General features: G+C 43.0%; 1 protein-coding gene across 1 annotated transcript in view; it reads left to right on the forward strand.

Moving 5' to 3' along the window:
* Positions 1–663: 663 nt before the first annotated feature.
* SKP2 (S-phase kinase associated protein 2) overlaps positions 664–18,325 on the forward strand; it is a 128,476-nt gene continuing 110,814 nt past the window's right edge. The window contains exons 1-2 of the mRNA XM_078674949.1: positions 664–796; positions 16,237–16,499. Of these exons, the coding sequence (XP_078531075.1) occupies positions 789–796; positions 16,237–16,499 (271 nt within the window). The 5' untranslated portion in view covers positions 664–788. The remainder of the gene's footprint in view (positions 797–16,236; positions 16,500–18,325) is intronic.

Consider the following 18,325-nt stretch of genomic DNA (forward strand, 5'->3'; position numbering starts at 1 on the left):
TCCTTGCAAGTTGGTTAAAGTCTGTTTAAGCCCCCATAGTCTCGCAAGCTCAATGCGCATGCGCATTGACAGGCGAGACCTAAAAACGAGGGCGCTTGAAGAGATATGCGTTTGGAGTAAAATTATCTCAAAGTAAAAACGGAATAAGAAATGAACGAATTTTGTGAACAGTGTCAAATAATGATGAGGATATTGATAATGATAATAATTATGATGGTTTTCAAACATTGAAAAATGCACGTTTTTAACAATGTAAACAACGTAATTGGTCTGTTTTATAATTCTTTACTCGTGCCCCAGCGGAGCATGTCTTAACATGTCAACCATTGCAAGATGGCCGCCGAGAAACATAGGCAACGCCATACACGTGAATATAATAAGAAAAGGCTCTTCTTTGAATGGGGCAGCGATTAAGTTACCAAACGTCGAGGATTTATAGAGGATAGTAAACATTAATACGTGCATTGCTGATATTCTGTTATGGATATAGCTTAATTTCAATCGATACAATGTGCTCAAGAAGCTTAAGTGTAGGCAGGCTAGGATTTTTGCACGCCTGTGCATGATGTGTTTTAACCGGAATCTTTCATTTCCATTGGAGAGAAAATACTGTCTGCACTATTGTAAGATGGCGGCCATGGTCTGCCTGATCAGATTCGCAGTCTAGACTTGGGGTAGGAGTACGTCACGCCTGCTTCCTCTGGCGGGTTGGATCTTAGCTAGTTTGTTTCAATCTGGAGCTGGAAGGGAAAGCAGGCTGTGAAAACGCGCGACCAGACGGAGGAAAGATGCAGAGGTAAAGGCGGGAGCGGTGTGTGCGCGGTTTCCGATCCCGCCATGGATTTATGGCCGAGATCCTTTATATTCTTAAAGAATCCCGATGGGGATTAGTTTTCTTAATATTTCGTGGGTGATCTCCGTGGGACGGCGCTATTGCTTCTTATAAATACAGTGCATTTAGCTAATTACTGTTACGTGGCATTATCTGCCTGAGTAAAGGTCTTTAATTTATATGGGGTGATAAAGTAATTTATTGCTATTACCTAGAAATATGTTCTTTACGTTGGGCGATCAGCTGGGATACTTTAGTATTAAGCGTGAGACTTGTCCTTATCACTCGGAAGCACCCAATTGCAAATTGTGGTATTAGAATGTCGTAACTTTATACAGGCTGTTCATCATTTATTGGGGGTTTACAATCTTGATTTTACACATCTGCTGGGAATCGGACATAATTAATATTGCAATTTTTGCACTTCTGTGTTCTGGGCTGTTTATTGCTACCTCGAGCGGGAGAGGTAACTCTTTTGGTGATTGGGGCTGTAATATTTACCAATGTGCCCTCTCGAGACGGATCGCAAAAAAAATGAGGGTGATTAGAGGCCAAACAGAAGTAGTACTAAAGGGGGACAATGAAAATGGAATAGCTGTGTAAGAAAACTGTGTGTGTATATTTATTATAATTGCATTGTAGCAATTGCTTATGCGTAAGTCAGAGTTTCCATAGGGAGAGTGTTTTTTGTTTTGCTAATAACTTTGCTGCACTTGATACATTTTCACATAACTTTCCTCTAAAAAAAATTCATACATCTCTGCTTCTTACTGGAAAGTTTTGGGGTGATCTGTTAATTGGTGGCTGAGAATGGGTAAAAGAGACACTTTTTGCTCATGCAATTGCCATCTGGAACTTTAAACGAGGCGGAGAGAAAACCTGTACAGAACTACACCAAACTTGGAAGAAAGCTAGATCTTTGTCCAGAAAACTTGTTTTGTGATTGGTATAAATCTGTTCAGCTGTTTTTAAGAAATGAAGGTTAAAAATTAGAGCTATTTCGACAGTTGGTCCAAGTGGGAACACAAATTTAAACATGCATTGGCAGAGCAGATATGTTTAGCCTATGTAAAACCTATTGGAATTGGCAGTGTCTTTTTAATGTAGGAAAAAACTGATTAAATGAGAAGCCAGGATAAAGGGGGAGGGGTGCGGTTCACTTACTGAAAGTTACTTAAAACGGCCCAAATAATCATGTGCACTGAAAAAGAGCAGTATCAGAAAATGGCTATGTGTATCAAGCAACAAATCAATGGAATCATTATTGCTAACAAATCTTTGTGTCTGATCAGGGCAGAAGAGGTAGGTGTGATTACCAAAGCCATAAATGGGGGCAACAGTAGATAGCTCTCAATAAAATTAAGTTTGCATTTTAGCCCTATTCGCATCAAGGTTTTTGAAAACAAGCTGGAGGTCGGATAACATGGCATGGTGACTTATCTCACCCCAAAGGTCCTGGTAAAAGAAAGGGAAGTCTGTACAACCGTTTCTCCGATCTATTTCTAAGTTAGACTATAGGATATTTGTGGTTGGACGCGTCCCCCACTACAGTAAGAGTTCATGTTTTTTTTACCCTCTCGTACAGAATCACTGTGTGCTTTGTGTTCGCTAAGGTTTGAAAAATGAGTGTCTGGTTGTAATGGCTTGTGTGTCTGGGCTCGGTGTTGCAAAGTCATCCTGTGCCCTGGACACCCCCAACTTTTTGCTGACTGGAACTGGTGTTAACTGACTGACTGACACTGGGCTCTCTTTAACCAGGCCGAGGGCCAGTGCCAAGCTAAAAGGAACACATTAGAATGCAGTTAAGACACCCAACATACACTAGGGTACACTATGGTATGGTGGGGTACCCCTGTAATTGGCATGATCTACCCCATAAGCCCCTAGTATGTAATAGGGCCGGGGATTGAAACTACCTAGAAGTCTCCAGTATCCTGGGGCATGGCAGTTTAGAGGCCAGCAGATTTTCTTCACTAGCATGTGTGCAGTGCTGAAGCCTGAGGTCAGTTTAAAAGCATCCCTGGTGGCCAGGACAGCTTTTAAACCTTAAATTGTGCCCAAACTCGACTTTGGGGGTAGGGTCCCTTTAAAATGAAAAACCTACCATGTTTTTGGATATTATGGACCCCAGGGCCACCCCTAGGTATCCCATGGGTGGGGGGTCAGTTATCTATAAGGTATGCCCTTATAAAATGAGTTTTTACATGCCTGGGTAAAGGGACATTTTACATTTCACTCCCCATATTGTGTTAAAGAGCTGCTCAAATTCGACTTTGTTGCTAGAAGAATTGGGTAAGGATAATCTGCATGATCTCTGCAGATTCAGAACCCCTGAAGTCTCCCCTGGTTGCACAGGGGGTGGGGTCCTGTAGAAATTAGGGAAATACTCATTAAATATGGTTTTATAAGCCCTGGTTCTTGAAAAGTGGCCCAAGTAATTTTCCCCATTGCAAACCCCGTGGCCCATAGGTTAACATGGTAGGAAGTGATTGATTAATAAATATTGATAGGAGGGGACTAGCCGGACCAATCAAAAACTTCCCAAAATGGTAGTAGTAAATCCAACAATATTATATTGTTGAATTTCTCCTAAAGTGTACATACAAGAAGTTATGAGACTTTCTTGTTTATAAGTCCAAATTCAGCCTTTCAGTGGTCTGCCCTGATTGGTCGGAGTTAAGTGGATAAGCCAGGCTGCTTGAAGGGCAGTGTGCTGTTCTATAGGAATGCCAGGCCAGGAAGTTGCTTTGTAAACTATGCTCTTCAAAGGCAGAGGGGAGGCCTGGGTTTCAGTCCACTCTGACAGTCTTGACCCAGAGTCAGGGCTAGGCTTAAGGAAGGTATGTGTAGATGGTAGTGGGAGAGTCCATGGAAATAAGCCATCCCAGGTGGTGTGTTTAGCCAGCTCTTACCTCCTTGCTGGAAAATCAGCCATTATGGATTTTGAAGAATGATGCACTCTGGGACAAACTAATGCCACACTCCGCAGGATGTGGTCATAACTATGAGGAGTTGCCCTGCTCTGCGGAGTCTTTTAGGATTAGGTTCAGTCCTAATATATTGCAACACTATAGTCACTCACTAACTATCTTTGCCCTTGACCCTTTATTGTACTCTGCTGCCTTTGACTAGGCTCACATTTTATAAATACCACAGACATACAATATATGGAGGCATACCCTAGAGGGATAGTCTGCTTGGGACTGGGCACCTTCATTTTGACAGGTGTTTTGCTAGTGATGGGCTCCATTAAAATAACATAGCTGCTTTACAAGTGGTGGAGATTTGTAATTTTAAATGAGAAAAGTGTATGGTTTGTGGCAGGGGGGCACTTTGTTTGGTATTGGACTCCTCACACATACACAATATGATCTGATAGGGCCAAGGCTTTCTAACAGTACTGTGTTTATCCCCTTGTAAACATATCTGTCTTGATATTGCATTCTTCTTATTTGATTGGTGCTAGTCCATGATGCACTAGCTTTGCTGCTTGGGACATGGTTGTATATTTCCAGGGGCGCTCTTCTGGGCATATGGCTCTATGCTATTTCTTTTGGGTCTCTTCTGGGGTCGATGCCGCTTAATATTTCTGAGAAACAGCCCTTTTGCAGTTTGTCTCCTTAACATTACACATGGTTCTCTGCTGGGGTTATTTCTTTTAGTTTGGGTATTTTTAAAGCACAGTATGCCCCATTGCAGTGTTGAAATGGGGATTTGTAACTTGGGTGTCCATGATCATAAATAAATCAAGAACAGTTTTGAGGGCTGCAACTTGATTCTATGCGTATACTTATGTATTTTAAAATACATTACACATTGCTTGTTGCATCTGTGATGTGCTTTTAGATTGTTTTGAAGATCCTGAAGAATGATGGTAGGACAGTGCAGTCTTACTGGCTAGTTTTAGGAATCTTGACGTTCAGGATGCACGGGCTAAACTACGAGAAAAGTCTGCAGGGGCCACTGGCTGGCTTTAGGCACTTTATAAATCACATGGGTTAGGACATTGGGATGGTGTTGGTGATACCCTTTAGTAGGCGAATATTTCAAATCTCTCATTGGCATTCCTTGGTCAACTAATGGACTAGGTGGAAGAGAAAGTCAAGAGGTTGTGAGAGTTTTTATGAGTGTGGATGTTGTGTCTGGAATTAGGTCTCACAGGGATTCAGACTGGCCTAGTGTAGGCGAAAGAGAAAGAATAGCAAGACAATGGGTTTAGAGGTGTGTGTGTGTGTGTGTATTTGGGAATAGATGCTGTCTGACAATGCCTGGGTCGCCCAAGAGCCACTTTAATGAGTAGAGTGAGGGGGAAAATGTAGAGGCTGGTCCACTGTAACTAGGTAGGGTCTAAGCGTCCTAATGTGAAACAGCGCCACGCTTCATGTTTGTTGGGCCATTCAGGGACTCGGTGTTCCACAGGAGGCACCTTGTTCAGAAATGGCTTGCAGTTCAATTTAGGCAGGGGGTTTAAGACCAAAGTGCTGATAGAGGTGTAGACCTGCTCGATGTTATGTTGCAACAACAGATGAAAAGCCCATGCCCTGTTCAGGTGTAATTCACGTGAGCCCAGTTTAAATTCCTTTGCAGCACTCCATACAGAGGCATGAAAGCAATTTGGCGAGATGTGACTGGTCAACTGAGTTGGGCCATAATATTATATTCAATGATGGGTTGTTGGAACCATGAGCAGGACCCAGCTTTCGAGCCTACTTACTACACCCATTAGACTCCAGAGCTCGAGTCCAAGTCACTAGAGTGCTGTTTCATCCTTTCTCCATCAGTAGAGGCACCCAGCAGGGCTACCCCCTCGCTCCTAGCCTTTCGTCCTGGCCATGGAACTCTTTTCTCAGTTGAAAAGATTAGGCGTGCATGTATGGGGCATTGATCGGGGGGGGGCACGGAGGACAGAATTGCACTAAATGCCTACCACGTCCTGCTATATGTGCAATGGCCACAGGATTCTGTCCCGTTATTCACATGATCTGGCACTTTTTCGCCATCCAGACATGCTTTACACAAATGAATAAACTCTTGGGTGAGGTTGTGGGCATTTCTGTGAAATAATTCCCTAGGAGTGTTCTTCTGGGGATTCAGTCTGAGTGGGACGGCAGCAAGGTGGACAAGACACTGATGACTTTGGGCTACTTGGTGGGTAAATGACATATGACCTGTCATTGGAGGTCATAGCAGCCCCAGCTTTGTTGGAATGGATCAGAGGTATGGACCACCATGCTATTGCTGAGGAATCAGTCTATAAGACCAAAGGATGCATGAAGAAACTTACCAAGTATCATGCACTCACCTTGTTCCAACGGTGGATACAACCCGGGAGCTGAAGCTGGACCTTCCTGTCCGTCTCGGGTATGAGCCAGTTAAAGGACCAGAAACCCCTTAAACCAAGCGCATCCTGGGGCAGGGCATAAAATAAAATGAGAGACTTGCGGTACTGGTTCTGCTCAGCGACTGTGTGACATTGAGTTACAGGATTTGCTGCTTCAGAGACCTTCTGTGTCTGCGAGCTGGATACGCACTGGACCACAACCTCTGGTTTTGTGAGGAAGCAATACCCTCGAAATAACAAGAGGAGGCAGTTACTATCCGTACCCTAACAGGCCTCTACATACAATGACCATGCATTGACCTCCGTGACATACACTTACAGGTTTAATCAGCAGCAAGACATGAGAGCAGAATTACCAAACTCACAGATGAGTGTGGCACTCCCAAAGGTTAAATGCTGAACACAGATTGTTACAAGGTTCATACGTATATCAAAACGCTCTAAAGTGCCTTCTCTTGGCATTACTCAGAAAAACATGAAGCTAAGTCTTTAAATCTTGTGAAATTACAGTTCACGCACCAAGGCACACGAGCATGAACACAAGGAGTGCTTGAGGAAATCACTGGGAGGGCATGGAGGAAAAGTCTATAGTATTTGAAGACGCTGATACTTGGTCCTGCACAAACCGGATATCAAGTACTTAGCCTTGTTCTTCACTTCTTCGTAGTTTGAAGAAAGTCTCAAGGCTTTGACTCCGGGAGCTGCAGGGTAGGAGGAGTAGCTGTGCATTAGGAAGAGATGGAAGTGTCAAGGGAGCTGGAGCCACTGGGAACACTGGTGCAACTTGGACTAGTGGAGACTCGAGCGCTTATCGGTTTCGGCTGGAGTCTTCAGGTAAGTCTGAAGGGTGAAGCTTGTTCCGCAGGGAGCAAGGCCAAGCCACACGGCAGGGTTGGGTAGGGTTTATATACACTCCCGAAGGCTCCACGGATGTAGCTAGATCATGTAGGGCACATGGCTGTCTGGAAGGTTCTTGAACCCATGACGAAAACACGTTAGTGTACACGCTTTGACCTTTTAGGAAGGGCAGGTGCAACTTGACAACTGGAACCAACCAAAAAGAAAAAAAATGTATAGTTTTCGCTCAACTGTGCTCAATGGAAAACACCCAAGACCCCAGCATCAGCAAGTGCAAGGTACTATCTTAGTTAAAAGGATTCTAGGGGAAGCTTGCAGAGACTATTAGGGAAAGCACACCAAGGCCCTAGTAACATCAGGTGCAAGGTACTTTATCAGTTCACAAGTTCTGGGGGGCACTTACAGGGACTTCAGGCACAATGGAATCACAGGATCAGGGGAACATCAATCAAGGTATCCTAGCATGCCATTAAGCACTGCTGGGTTAGTACAACACGAGCCTTGCAACCTAGGCCTGCTACACAGAGGGAGCATGCGGTAGTCGTGACACCAGGATATGGGGGAAATGGTAGAATTAATTTCAAATGATTTAAACATTCTCAGGTTACTTGGAAAAACATTTAATTTGGCTGGGAACCTTGCCATTTGACTTTCTTGCCGCTTTGGGGCTGGGACTCATGCACTTCTTTATACTGAGTCTGTAATGGACATGATGTTACTAGCTTGTTACACTAGTACGGTGTATAGAGTACAGTGGATTGTATGTTTTTAGTAAAAAATAAAACCGAAGATTAAAAAAATCTAGATTCATATAAGCAATTTGTCCTATCCCGATGTATGTTTTTTGGGGGGCAAATAGACCTTAGCTTAATGGCTAATATCCATGTATATTTTTACTTTGGCAGCGAGGAGCTCTTCGCTGTTATGGAAAAAGCATGGTTTTATTGTGTATCTGAGAAAGTCACTTTGAACCTAACTAAGCCAAAGCTGGGTCTGTAGATACATTTAATATGGCGTTGGGTATGTTTGTTATGGCGCTCCTCTGGCATTGGTGGCTATGTAGGGGATGAAGATTATTACCTAGTGGTGCTCAGCTTCTGGATCAGCTAATTAATGATTTAGTGGGTGCAATTCAAGATACTGCCTTTTAAAAAAAAGAAAAAAAACTTTTATTCATTTTATTTTTAAATCTTATTAATTCTCAATCAATTATGCTGCGATAACATTAAAACCGGCAGAGGATGTTGGACTCCAAAAACTGGCATTGGACTTGAAATTGAAAATAATTGTAATATATGATTCATACATGTCCGCAGTGGGGGATGTTCAGTCTACTCCGACAGGTTCTAAAGTATGGCTAAAAGAAGATCATATCTAAGTAATCTTTGTCCCAATTTTTTTATCCAGACTGAGTATATATTAAAGAACGATGTGGCAAATTCTAGACACATTGATATATCGCCATGATCGGAGAAGTGAAAGAAAAATGGAACTGGTCAAAACGGAAGGAATAAGTAAGGGAAATCAATCACCTGTAAATTTCAAAAAGTAAAAGGATTTTATAGGGAATCGGACAGTTCTGCTGCATCTGTCGTCACTGTGTAGTGGCCATGACCTGTGCCTGTGAGAGCCTTGGCCGTGTATGTGATTGCCCTTGTTGGGGTGTGTCACAGTTTGTGGCATAAATTCAGAAGGTGGGCTAGTATCCAAAGACTTGAGCGACTCAGAATGTTTCCCTGCACCACCAAAAGAGATTGAATCGGTTGATTTCCTAGTTTTAAATCTCTTCAGTCTTCCAGAAATGTGTGGTGTTACCAGTCCTGTATTTTTCTTCAAGTAGTAACCACTTATGCCCCTCATCCTTACCACACCTCAAAATGGCGGCACAGCAACCCGTACAAGGACAATGCCACAGGGTGTTTGTTATAATAAAACACACATGCTCCAAGTGGTATTTAGGGAGATAATTTCAGTCCGAAAGAATTACCATCACAAAATAGTGAATCAGACGAGGAAGATAGAAAACTGTGCCAGTGCATATTACGTATAGAATGGTTCCTTCACAATGATAAACTTTAAATATGAGCCATTTCAAAATACAAAAAAATGTATCACAAGGTTTTGTTGCTGAGTGCTCTGGTGATCAGAGTAGATTGGCAAAGTGAAAAATTGTGTGTAGAAATCAGGGGAAGGGTGGTATATATAAAGAACAATCCTGTTCAGTGATCAAATACAGGTAGCCTTAGTGTATTTAATTTTCCATATGCCCCTATTGTCAGTGGCGTTTCGATTTCAAAGTGAGTAGGGCATCATAATGAGTACCAAAAAATAGGAGTCAAAGCACAGAATCACCCTAGCAGAGGACAAAAAGTTCCAGGGTTTCATTTGAGTATGCTGAGGCAAGGAACAGAGAGGGGTGCTCCAATCATTTAAAACAGCAGCTCTTTACTCAGCAAGAAGAGCCAGACAATGATACCCAACAAGCAGAGAGTTGAAATGTGAATACAACAAGGGTTTGTAGGAAAGGTCCATTGGGAGCATCCAGCTGTTTTGAGTGTGGGGTAACAATAGTATGATAGGTTGAGGTGGGAGACTACTGCAGGGTGGGGATTTAGCCAACGTGTCTGGGAATCAGTTGTCGAATCAGTGTGCAGATTATTCCATGAGTGCTACTGAGAGTGTAACCTCCAGAATGCTGTAACAAACTGTAAGACTGCTTTGTGTCGACACATGGTGAGCAAAGAGCTAAAAGTGTTCTCACATTGTTCCTTGAGAAGGTGCTGTGAACAAAAACTGCAAATCTGTCAATCTTAGTGCTTATGGAATGTTCCTAAGCTTGCCACATTCAGTCGCATGTTCTAAGGTGTGTCCTGCTTGGAATTTGTCTGGTTGCAATAAGGTACTATGCACTGCTTTTTACCTAGGAGTTTAATAGCTCACATACCGCTGGTGATATCTTAATAACTAACAAGATCATCCTCGCACATAGCTCTGTCAAACTTGAAAATTATGAGGTGAAAATTGCACATTACAATGTCAAACTTGTAACCCAAGAGTTGAATATTTCTCTCCAAAAATTGGTTTACTGCTTCTCGCGAACTCAACTATATTGGACCATTGCCTTCCTCACTCCTTACTCTGCTCGCTATTCTCACCATGGCACAACCTACTACTCGCTCCTCTTAAGTTCCTGGCACGGGTAGGCATTAATGCATTCAAGATTGTCTATCCTCCCAAACTCTCGAAGAAAGCAGCAAAGAGCTTTAAACACCATCTACTCAAACGCTGTCATGAAACTCTGATCTCTGATACCTATTTTTGTGCATCAAAGGGGGTAGTGATTACATACCTTCTCTTCTACACAACCAGAAGAGCCCATTGGAGAAGATCCTTAACTGATACACTTCGTTTCAAAGCTCTGTGCAAAACCCCCCACGGGTTCTATATGATCATAATTCCTTCTCCTGTCCTTAGTGCTGAACTGACCATATCTCTCTACAATAATGGCAACATCCTCATTCAAGCCTCTGACCTTGATCTGAATCGCTTTGACAGTATTTTTATTAGGATTAAAAAATATTTAGTAATCCTAATCCTGCTACTATAGGTCATTTCAGTCTCCCTAAAGCTGCTGTACCTTCTGCTCCCTCCCACCTTGTCTCCTCCCTCTACAACCCTATCGTCAACTCTAAACCTGCCAGTCTAGATCATTTTAGTCTCCCCGCTATTGCTGAACCTCTTACTTCCTCCCACTTTGTTTCCGCCCCTCCACCTTACTCACTATGATCTGCTCTGATACATCCCCGACACTGTTAATAAGTATAGTACTCCCAATCCCAACCCTGATACACCGTATTTTCCTTCTCCAAGTGCCAGTGATTCTAATTCTAGTGTCACTCCTATTCCACATCCAATGTTGTACCCCAGTACCTTACCTTTTAACAGGCGCGGCCGATCAATTTGGGCGGAAGGACCATGCCCTCCACCTTTAGCCCTGTAGGAACAGTGCCTGTCAGGCTGGACAAAGGTCAGCTGGACACATAATTGACTTTCAGTTCAAGGAGCCAGGCATGCGCATTTAGCTCCGGCTCCTGGCTGCCTCAACTGATCACAGCTCCTGTGGGCATGATGTTCTCAGCTGAGCAGAGGTTCCTGCTGCAGAGCAGCAGTGAAACACGCAGCGGTTATCTCTGAACTCATCATCTCGCAAACATTGGATCTCTTGATCCTTACTGGAACTTGGCTCCTCCCCAATGCTCAACATCTTAATTCCTCCTGAGGCTCAAAATGCTCAGATGTCTTCTTGTGAGCACCTAGTCACCGAGATCTGGAACAATGGCAAGATTGTATGTGTGCTTCACACAATATATAATCCTCCCAGAGATAACCTGCGCTTCACAGAGCCTATTATGGAGTCCATTTCCGCTTGCTCGGTCCTTCACCCTAACCAGATCTTCCTCTGTGACTTCTGCCTTCACTGGAATGACACAAATGATCTCTTAATTTGCTCCTTTTAAGGCTTTCCTATCCGACTTCACCTTCATCCAGGCCTGCAATGAACCCACCCACAACAAGGGCGCTACCCATGACCTTATCATAGCTAGAGACCACACCATTCAACTTGATGACATTACCAAACAGCTGGTTTTAAATCTGAGCGACATCAACATGCATAATCTAACTAACATTAGCAAGAATCTTCTTGAACCTCCCCGTAACTTGACCAACTTGGATGAGCTGACGTATCATTATATGAACTCTGTCAAGTATTCTTGACTGTTGCTCCGAAGCAACTCAAAAGGATTCTGATCAAACAATCCAAACCCTGGTTCAATGGTTCCCTCAATGAGGAACGTCGTAAACCTAGGCTTTCTGAGAGACAATGGAGAAATTCTCTCTCCACTACTAGTCTCAATCAGTTAAGGAGGTTGATATGCGCTTACAACAAACATTCACAGGGCTAAAACAAATAATTTCAGGGCTAGGCTTGAGAGCGCTAAAAACCAACCCAAGAAATTGTTTGGACTCATCAAACAACAAGCTAACCACTCTACTAACCTTATCTCTGCACACAGGACTCCCAGCCCCATTGAAGTGGACTTCTCAGCTCACTTTTCAGAAAAGTCTAGGATTATTGAACTGGATCTACAACGTGCTGCTCCTAACTTGCGGTCTTTGAACTCCCTAGCATTTGCCGTACCTATGGCCGGGGGTGCACCTTTCTACCACACAGTTTGCACTCACAAAAACAACCCCTCTTGGAATTCTTTCCTGCTCCAGGATGTTGCGTAGCTGTTACATTCTTTGGCGTCTTTAAAACCCTCCATTTCAGTGATCCCCCCCCCCTACCTGCTAAGCTTCTCAAAGATCTCAACTCTGCCATTCTCCCACTCTTGGCCCGGATCATTCAAGAATCTGTCTTGCAAGGGAGGATTCCTGATTCTCTTGACCAAAATGCTCCTTGTCTTCTGATCCTTCTTGACTTGACCTCTGAATTTGACACCATCAAACATAACTTCATTGCTCTTCTTCAACATAGGATGGGGTCATCTGGCCCTGTCTTAAATTGGTTTGCATTTTTCCTACATAACCGTACCCCATATTCAAAGTTAACCAATCACTTGCTGCTAGTACCCCGGTCACAATTGGAGTACCTCAAGGTTCCACACTCTCGCCCACGCTCTTCAACCTCTTCATGGGACCTCTCTCTGATATTCTGACCTACTCTAGCATTCAATACCATATGTCTGCTGATGACACTCAACTGTATTTGAAGATTTCCTCTCCAGATGACATAAAAAATCTTGATGTTGCGCTTCTAAAAATTTAACAATGGTTAACGCTTAATCATCTGCTATTCAATGCCCTCAAATAGAATTCCTCCTGATTGCCCCCTGTAACCACTTGACTCCTACGCAAGACTGGATCAAACAACTTTCCGCACTCGTCTGCACCCCTCATATAGTTGACTGCTTACTCTTTAGACAGCACCCTGGACAAACACGTAAATACACAAGCGCACATCAGTGCCACTATTAGGAATGCCAATCAGCACAACACTCTTAGGAAAACAATCCTTTCTTATCTGCTGAGGACATCCAGTCCATACCCTAATTATCTCACGATTGGAATATGGTTTGGTGACCCTAGCTGTGCTTCCTAAAGCTAGTTTTGCTTTGCTAAGAGCCACTCTGAATGCCTCTGCCAGACTCGTCACAGGCTCCAGAAAACATGACCATATCACACCTGACTTAATTCAACTTAACTGGCTTTACATTGAAGCACAGATCCATTTCAAGATAGCCTGATTGATGCACAAAGCTATTAACTTCAACACCCCCGTTTACCAGGAAAAACAACTTGAGCTGTCTGGCTCTAGTCTGAACGTAAGAAGCTCCAATACTCTACTACTGAAACCTCCTGAATTCAACAAGAAAAGAACTTGCAACCGTGCCTTCTCTGGGCTTGCTCCAAGAATTTGGAATGCCCTTCCTCCTAAGATCAGATCCAACCCATCAACTGTTTCATTCAAAAAGCATGTCAGAGGGCTACTCCTGAATTATCTTCATCATCAATAGCCCCGATGCCATTTTCAAATTACTTCCTTCTCCTGTTGGTGTTTGGTTGTCCTTTTGACATACCGCTCTGGTAGGACTGTACAGCGCCTACCTGTCGATCACTTTTAAAAATCAATTTGTCTTCCTTTTGCTCCCCATGACCTTTTTATGTTTCAGGTACTTATGTTCCATATTGTACTATACTAATGCTATTAATCATGCCAACGTTCGTCCATTGTACAGCGCTCTGATACCCGTTTGAGTCTTGTTTGCGCTCTATAAAACGTTTAAAATATATCAAAAATTCAGCTTCTGTTTTGCTGTTGTCACATTGCGGTTGGACAGTACCAGTCGCTTCAGATGAGTTGCTTGGAAATGGGCTTGTGCTAGTATCAATTGAGTCAGATGATGGACAAGTGCCAGGCCAGAATGTTGCAGCTTCTGCACCTGCAAAGAGTCATGGAGAGGGTTGGAAGTTTAACAATTGGGATAAATAGTCATGAAGCTGCAATGCTTATTCAGTACAACTCTCGGGTTTAAAAAAGTTGCATGGACCTACATTAATGAATCTACTTTTCCTTTTCTATTTTGTTGTTTTGGGAGTGCTAAAATATTTTAGAATTTGGGGCGCTGTCTTTCGTGCCTGAAAAAAAATATTCCTTCACCAGGCTGTCCTTAGGTTTCTGAAGGGGGCAGGGATGGTTCATTTGTTCATGTAATTCTTGGTTTGTGTCTCCTACATAATAGGAACCATTGGGGCAATCCACACACATGATTAAGCCACATTTTTGGATATACATGTGAAACTTGTGTGTAATTTGCAACCCTCTCCCACTTGCGAAATGTTTATTGCGTTCGAAGTCTGGACGTGCTGGCAGGTTAGAAACATTGCTGTAGCATGCTATTTTCCCATTCTATTTGAATGGGTTAGGTAATTTGCATTCTACTGTAATTCCTTTTAGAGTGTTCAGATGCCAGAAGTAGCAAAAGGGGCTTGTTTGGGAAGGAATCTTTCAGTTTATTCAGCTGTAGAATGAGTAGCAATCTTGCTTAGGGCTTCTAACTCTGTATGTGACAATGTATGGGACCTGATCTAGGGCCTTTTTAACTTGTATTCCAAGAGGTTGCATTGTTGTGCTTCTGGTTGTCCATGGTTCTTTGTGTTTACTCATGGTTTGTAAAAGTCAGCTCTCAAGGCCTTATGACATCATCATGATCAGTTGTATCTGAGCATATCCACTTTTAGCTTTGCTGAATGTTATCACAGCCGTTGAAGCTGTCTCTCTTTAGGTAGGTAGCTTGGTTTCTTGGTTTGCAGTAGACTGTTTAGTAACTTGTCAATTTGTGTTGCATGAGGTAAATGTACTCTTAAGGTTGATGTTTGGGTGAAGTGCATTAAGTCTCTAACGGTCTTAAGCAGTCATTCAGGGGGTTCTCCTCAATGTTGTAGAGGTATCTTAAAGGTACGTGGTCACAGGTGGTAAGAAAATCACTTTAAAGCTAGACCGAGAGTACCTGTGTTACAGTGGTAATACCAGTCACTTTTAGATTTATCATTTTCAAAAGTGTGATAGATGTGGTTGAATGTGAACTCTCTGCACTTTGCTACAGTGTCAACCAATAGTTCCGTATTGGTTACCAGCCAGTCCAATCTGTGTCTGGGATATGTATGTACAGAAACTCTGTCTGAGGTTTCCAATATTGTTCCCTTTGGGAGAGAGCCAATAGTCTCCATTTTGTTCAGCACATTAGTGGTGTCTTGGATCTAACTGGGAGTACATCTTAAAATGGTTTCAGAATGGTCTTTCTACCCAGCTAGAAATGTTTCCAATGTGCCTGAAACATAGATCATTGGATGCTCAAGCTGTCCTATGAGGATTTTGGAAAGCACGGGCACCCTGCCTGGTGATGTGTTCTGTTATAGGGTCCCTAGTGTGTTCTCGGATGTTGACTTCTCTTTTGTATTACTCAGTTTGATCTTCCTTAAGTTTCCCATAATCCCTTACTTTAGAACGTTGACTGCTTGCTTCCTACTGGTGTTCATTATGACAACTGCTCCCCTCCCCCTCCTCCCATCTGCTAGTTTAATTATTTATATGCACAATTTTAGTGTGGCTGACACTCACGATCCCATTATCTACAGGGGAACGCCCATAGTCGTAAAGTATTTATCGTGGCACATATTGCATATGTTTTGTTGACGTTCTGCAGGGTCTGGAGATATAGTACGGTTTTCCTTGAACTCAAGGGGAATAGTGAACCTGCCAATTACAGACCACAGACCAGCTGTTGATTTGGGACCACAACATTTTCCGGGTTGAAATATAAATATAATTTTGCATTATTCCCATTGCTTGTAGGAGGCTAGAAATTGAAATATGCCACCTTATAAAACAATAAATGGTGCATTTTTTTTCAAAGGTCTGCTTCTTAAAAGATAATGGAAGGGCAGCTATATTTACACCCTTCCCCAAAGCTGCATGTTTGGGATGGCCTCATGTTTATTGGTTGCGAGATCAACTTTTCAAATGGTTTATGACCATGACATAGTGTTTTCTCATTTTCCCCCACACTAGTGCCTCCATTTGGTGTGTAAAAGCATCTGCATTGAAAATTGACTTATCTCTGATGTGGATTTTTCCTGCTAGGCGACATCTTCAGGATATCTCTGCTTCCAGCAACAACATTACCAACTTTACATGGGCCTGGGATTCAAGCAAGACGACAGAGCTGCTCTCTGGGATGGGGGTGTCGCTTATAGACAAGGAGCTGCTGGATACCGAGAACACACCCCAGGAACAGATCCTGAGTTCATCACCACCTCATAAAAGGAAGCGCCTTGCTGATAAGGATAGTGATCAGTGCTTTGTGATTGCACGAAGGCCCAGGCAGAGCCGGGAGATAAGTCGTGGTATGTGCCAAAACCATTTTTGGGCTTAACAAGACTAGAAGTTGGGCTGATAACATTGAAGGGAATCCATGGTGTGACTGGTAAGAGTGCTAAATCTAAGATCAGAATAAACTAAGAAATGTCCCAATAGAATATTCTGGGATAACTCTAGTCCTTTTTTACGTCATGTCCATAGAGACCGCTTTGAGCTGACCTATTGTGGACAATACCGAAACTTGGTGAGAGTTGCTAAAGACCATTGGTTGGCTTTTTTGTCAGTCTCGTATGCCATTTTCCTATTTGATAGGTTTCTTTCCTATTCTTGTTTCTCTCTCTTGCTATACTTTTGATTGGATAGCTTGTATACTTTGACTGCTCATGTTCAAGAAACAACTATTTATCTAAATCTGTGAGCACTCCATGGGAGTGCATAGGTTTTCTTGCCGACTCTCCTGTTTTCTACCCCTCCCTCACATCCACTCTCCTCTTCCCTCCTCTGCCCCCAGACAAATGGCGAATTCGTGCACCCCCCCCCCCCCCCCCCCCCCCGCAACCCAGGACTGCGTGGGAAAACAATTCATAGGGGTGAAAGATCAATCAGTTTTGCAAAGAAAGTTTCAGATGTTGCTTGTATATTGTTATAGATTCATTAATCACATTTCATTTAAATGTTTATTATTATATTGCATATGCATGGTAATTTTAGCTTCTATGTGCTTTGTCTGCCCTGCACTTTCTTTTGCGGTCAGTGTGAAAGCACCTTTCCAGACAACTTCTTGGCTGCCTGTTTTTAGGTCTCGCCTTTTCCATTCCGAAGGAATGGGAAATGGCGAGAATTCAAGTGCTCGAAATTCTCGTGAAACCACCGCTTTTTTCGTGCGGTTTTCATCGAGTTCACGTGGCCACAGGCACGCGCTTTTGGGCCATAAACTTTCCCCCTCCCCAGCCAGCTTTGCCAGCAGCATTTGCCTCATCAAAGGCTTCCGCTGCCCCGCCCCCCCGCCCTCACTTATTCACGGCCGCAGGCCGTGACTTCAAAGGGTGCCCCCTGCTTCACGGCCGTCTGTTCCCCAGCACCTCCCCTCTCTCTCCCCTAATTATTCACTGCTGGCCGGCCCGCACATCTGCCAACATACAAAAATAAAAAACTGCATCCTCTTTACATGCCCTAAACATGAGTTCTTTGGAATGCTACTAATGCACATGGTGCGTAATTCGTTCAAATACGTTAACAGCAAGAAATATCTACAATTTGGAGCTTGTTTTTGCTAATGTCAGAGAAGTTAATATAGAAAACATCACTGATGCGACTGTGAACTCACAAAAAATTACTTGAAAGCAAAGCAGCATCCCATTTGAAAGGTGTACTATGAATAAGGTTCCCAATTTTCAGATTTTACTGATTTTTACAGATATAGACAGAAATCACTGCATATATTTTCAAAAGTGGAAAATACAGAAAATTGTGTATCTTTTGATTGACTCTCCAATCTGTTATTCATGAATTCCATGTCATTAGCTGTTCAGATTGCTACCATGGGGAGTTAAAAAACAAGCATTGGCATAGCCAATAGGTCTCGCTTTTTGGACCCTATAAGTATTTAGTTATGCAGCAGAATATCCTTGGTGCAACAACACCAACTGTTGCATGGCTAAACGCTTATAAGGTCACAAATGCGAGACCTATTGGCTATGCCAATGCTTGTTTTTTCTCTCGTTGAAGCCTACCAGACAGCACGGCGGTCTGGTTTGTTAAAGACATCATGCGAACATTCAGAAACTTTCCCAGGGAATGTTCTGCCGTTGCTTACCATGGACTTTGTGGTTTGTAACTTACATTTTCTGGC

Source organism: Lissotriton helveticus, chromosome 2_1 (assembly GCF_964261635.1).
Source record: "Lissotriton helveticus chromosome 2_1, aLisHel1.1, whole genome shotgun sequence".
Lineage (NCBI taxonomy): Eukaryota > Metazoa > Chordata > Amphibia > Caudata > Salamandridae > Lissotriton > Lissotriton helveticus.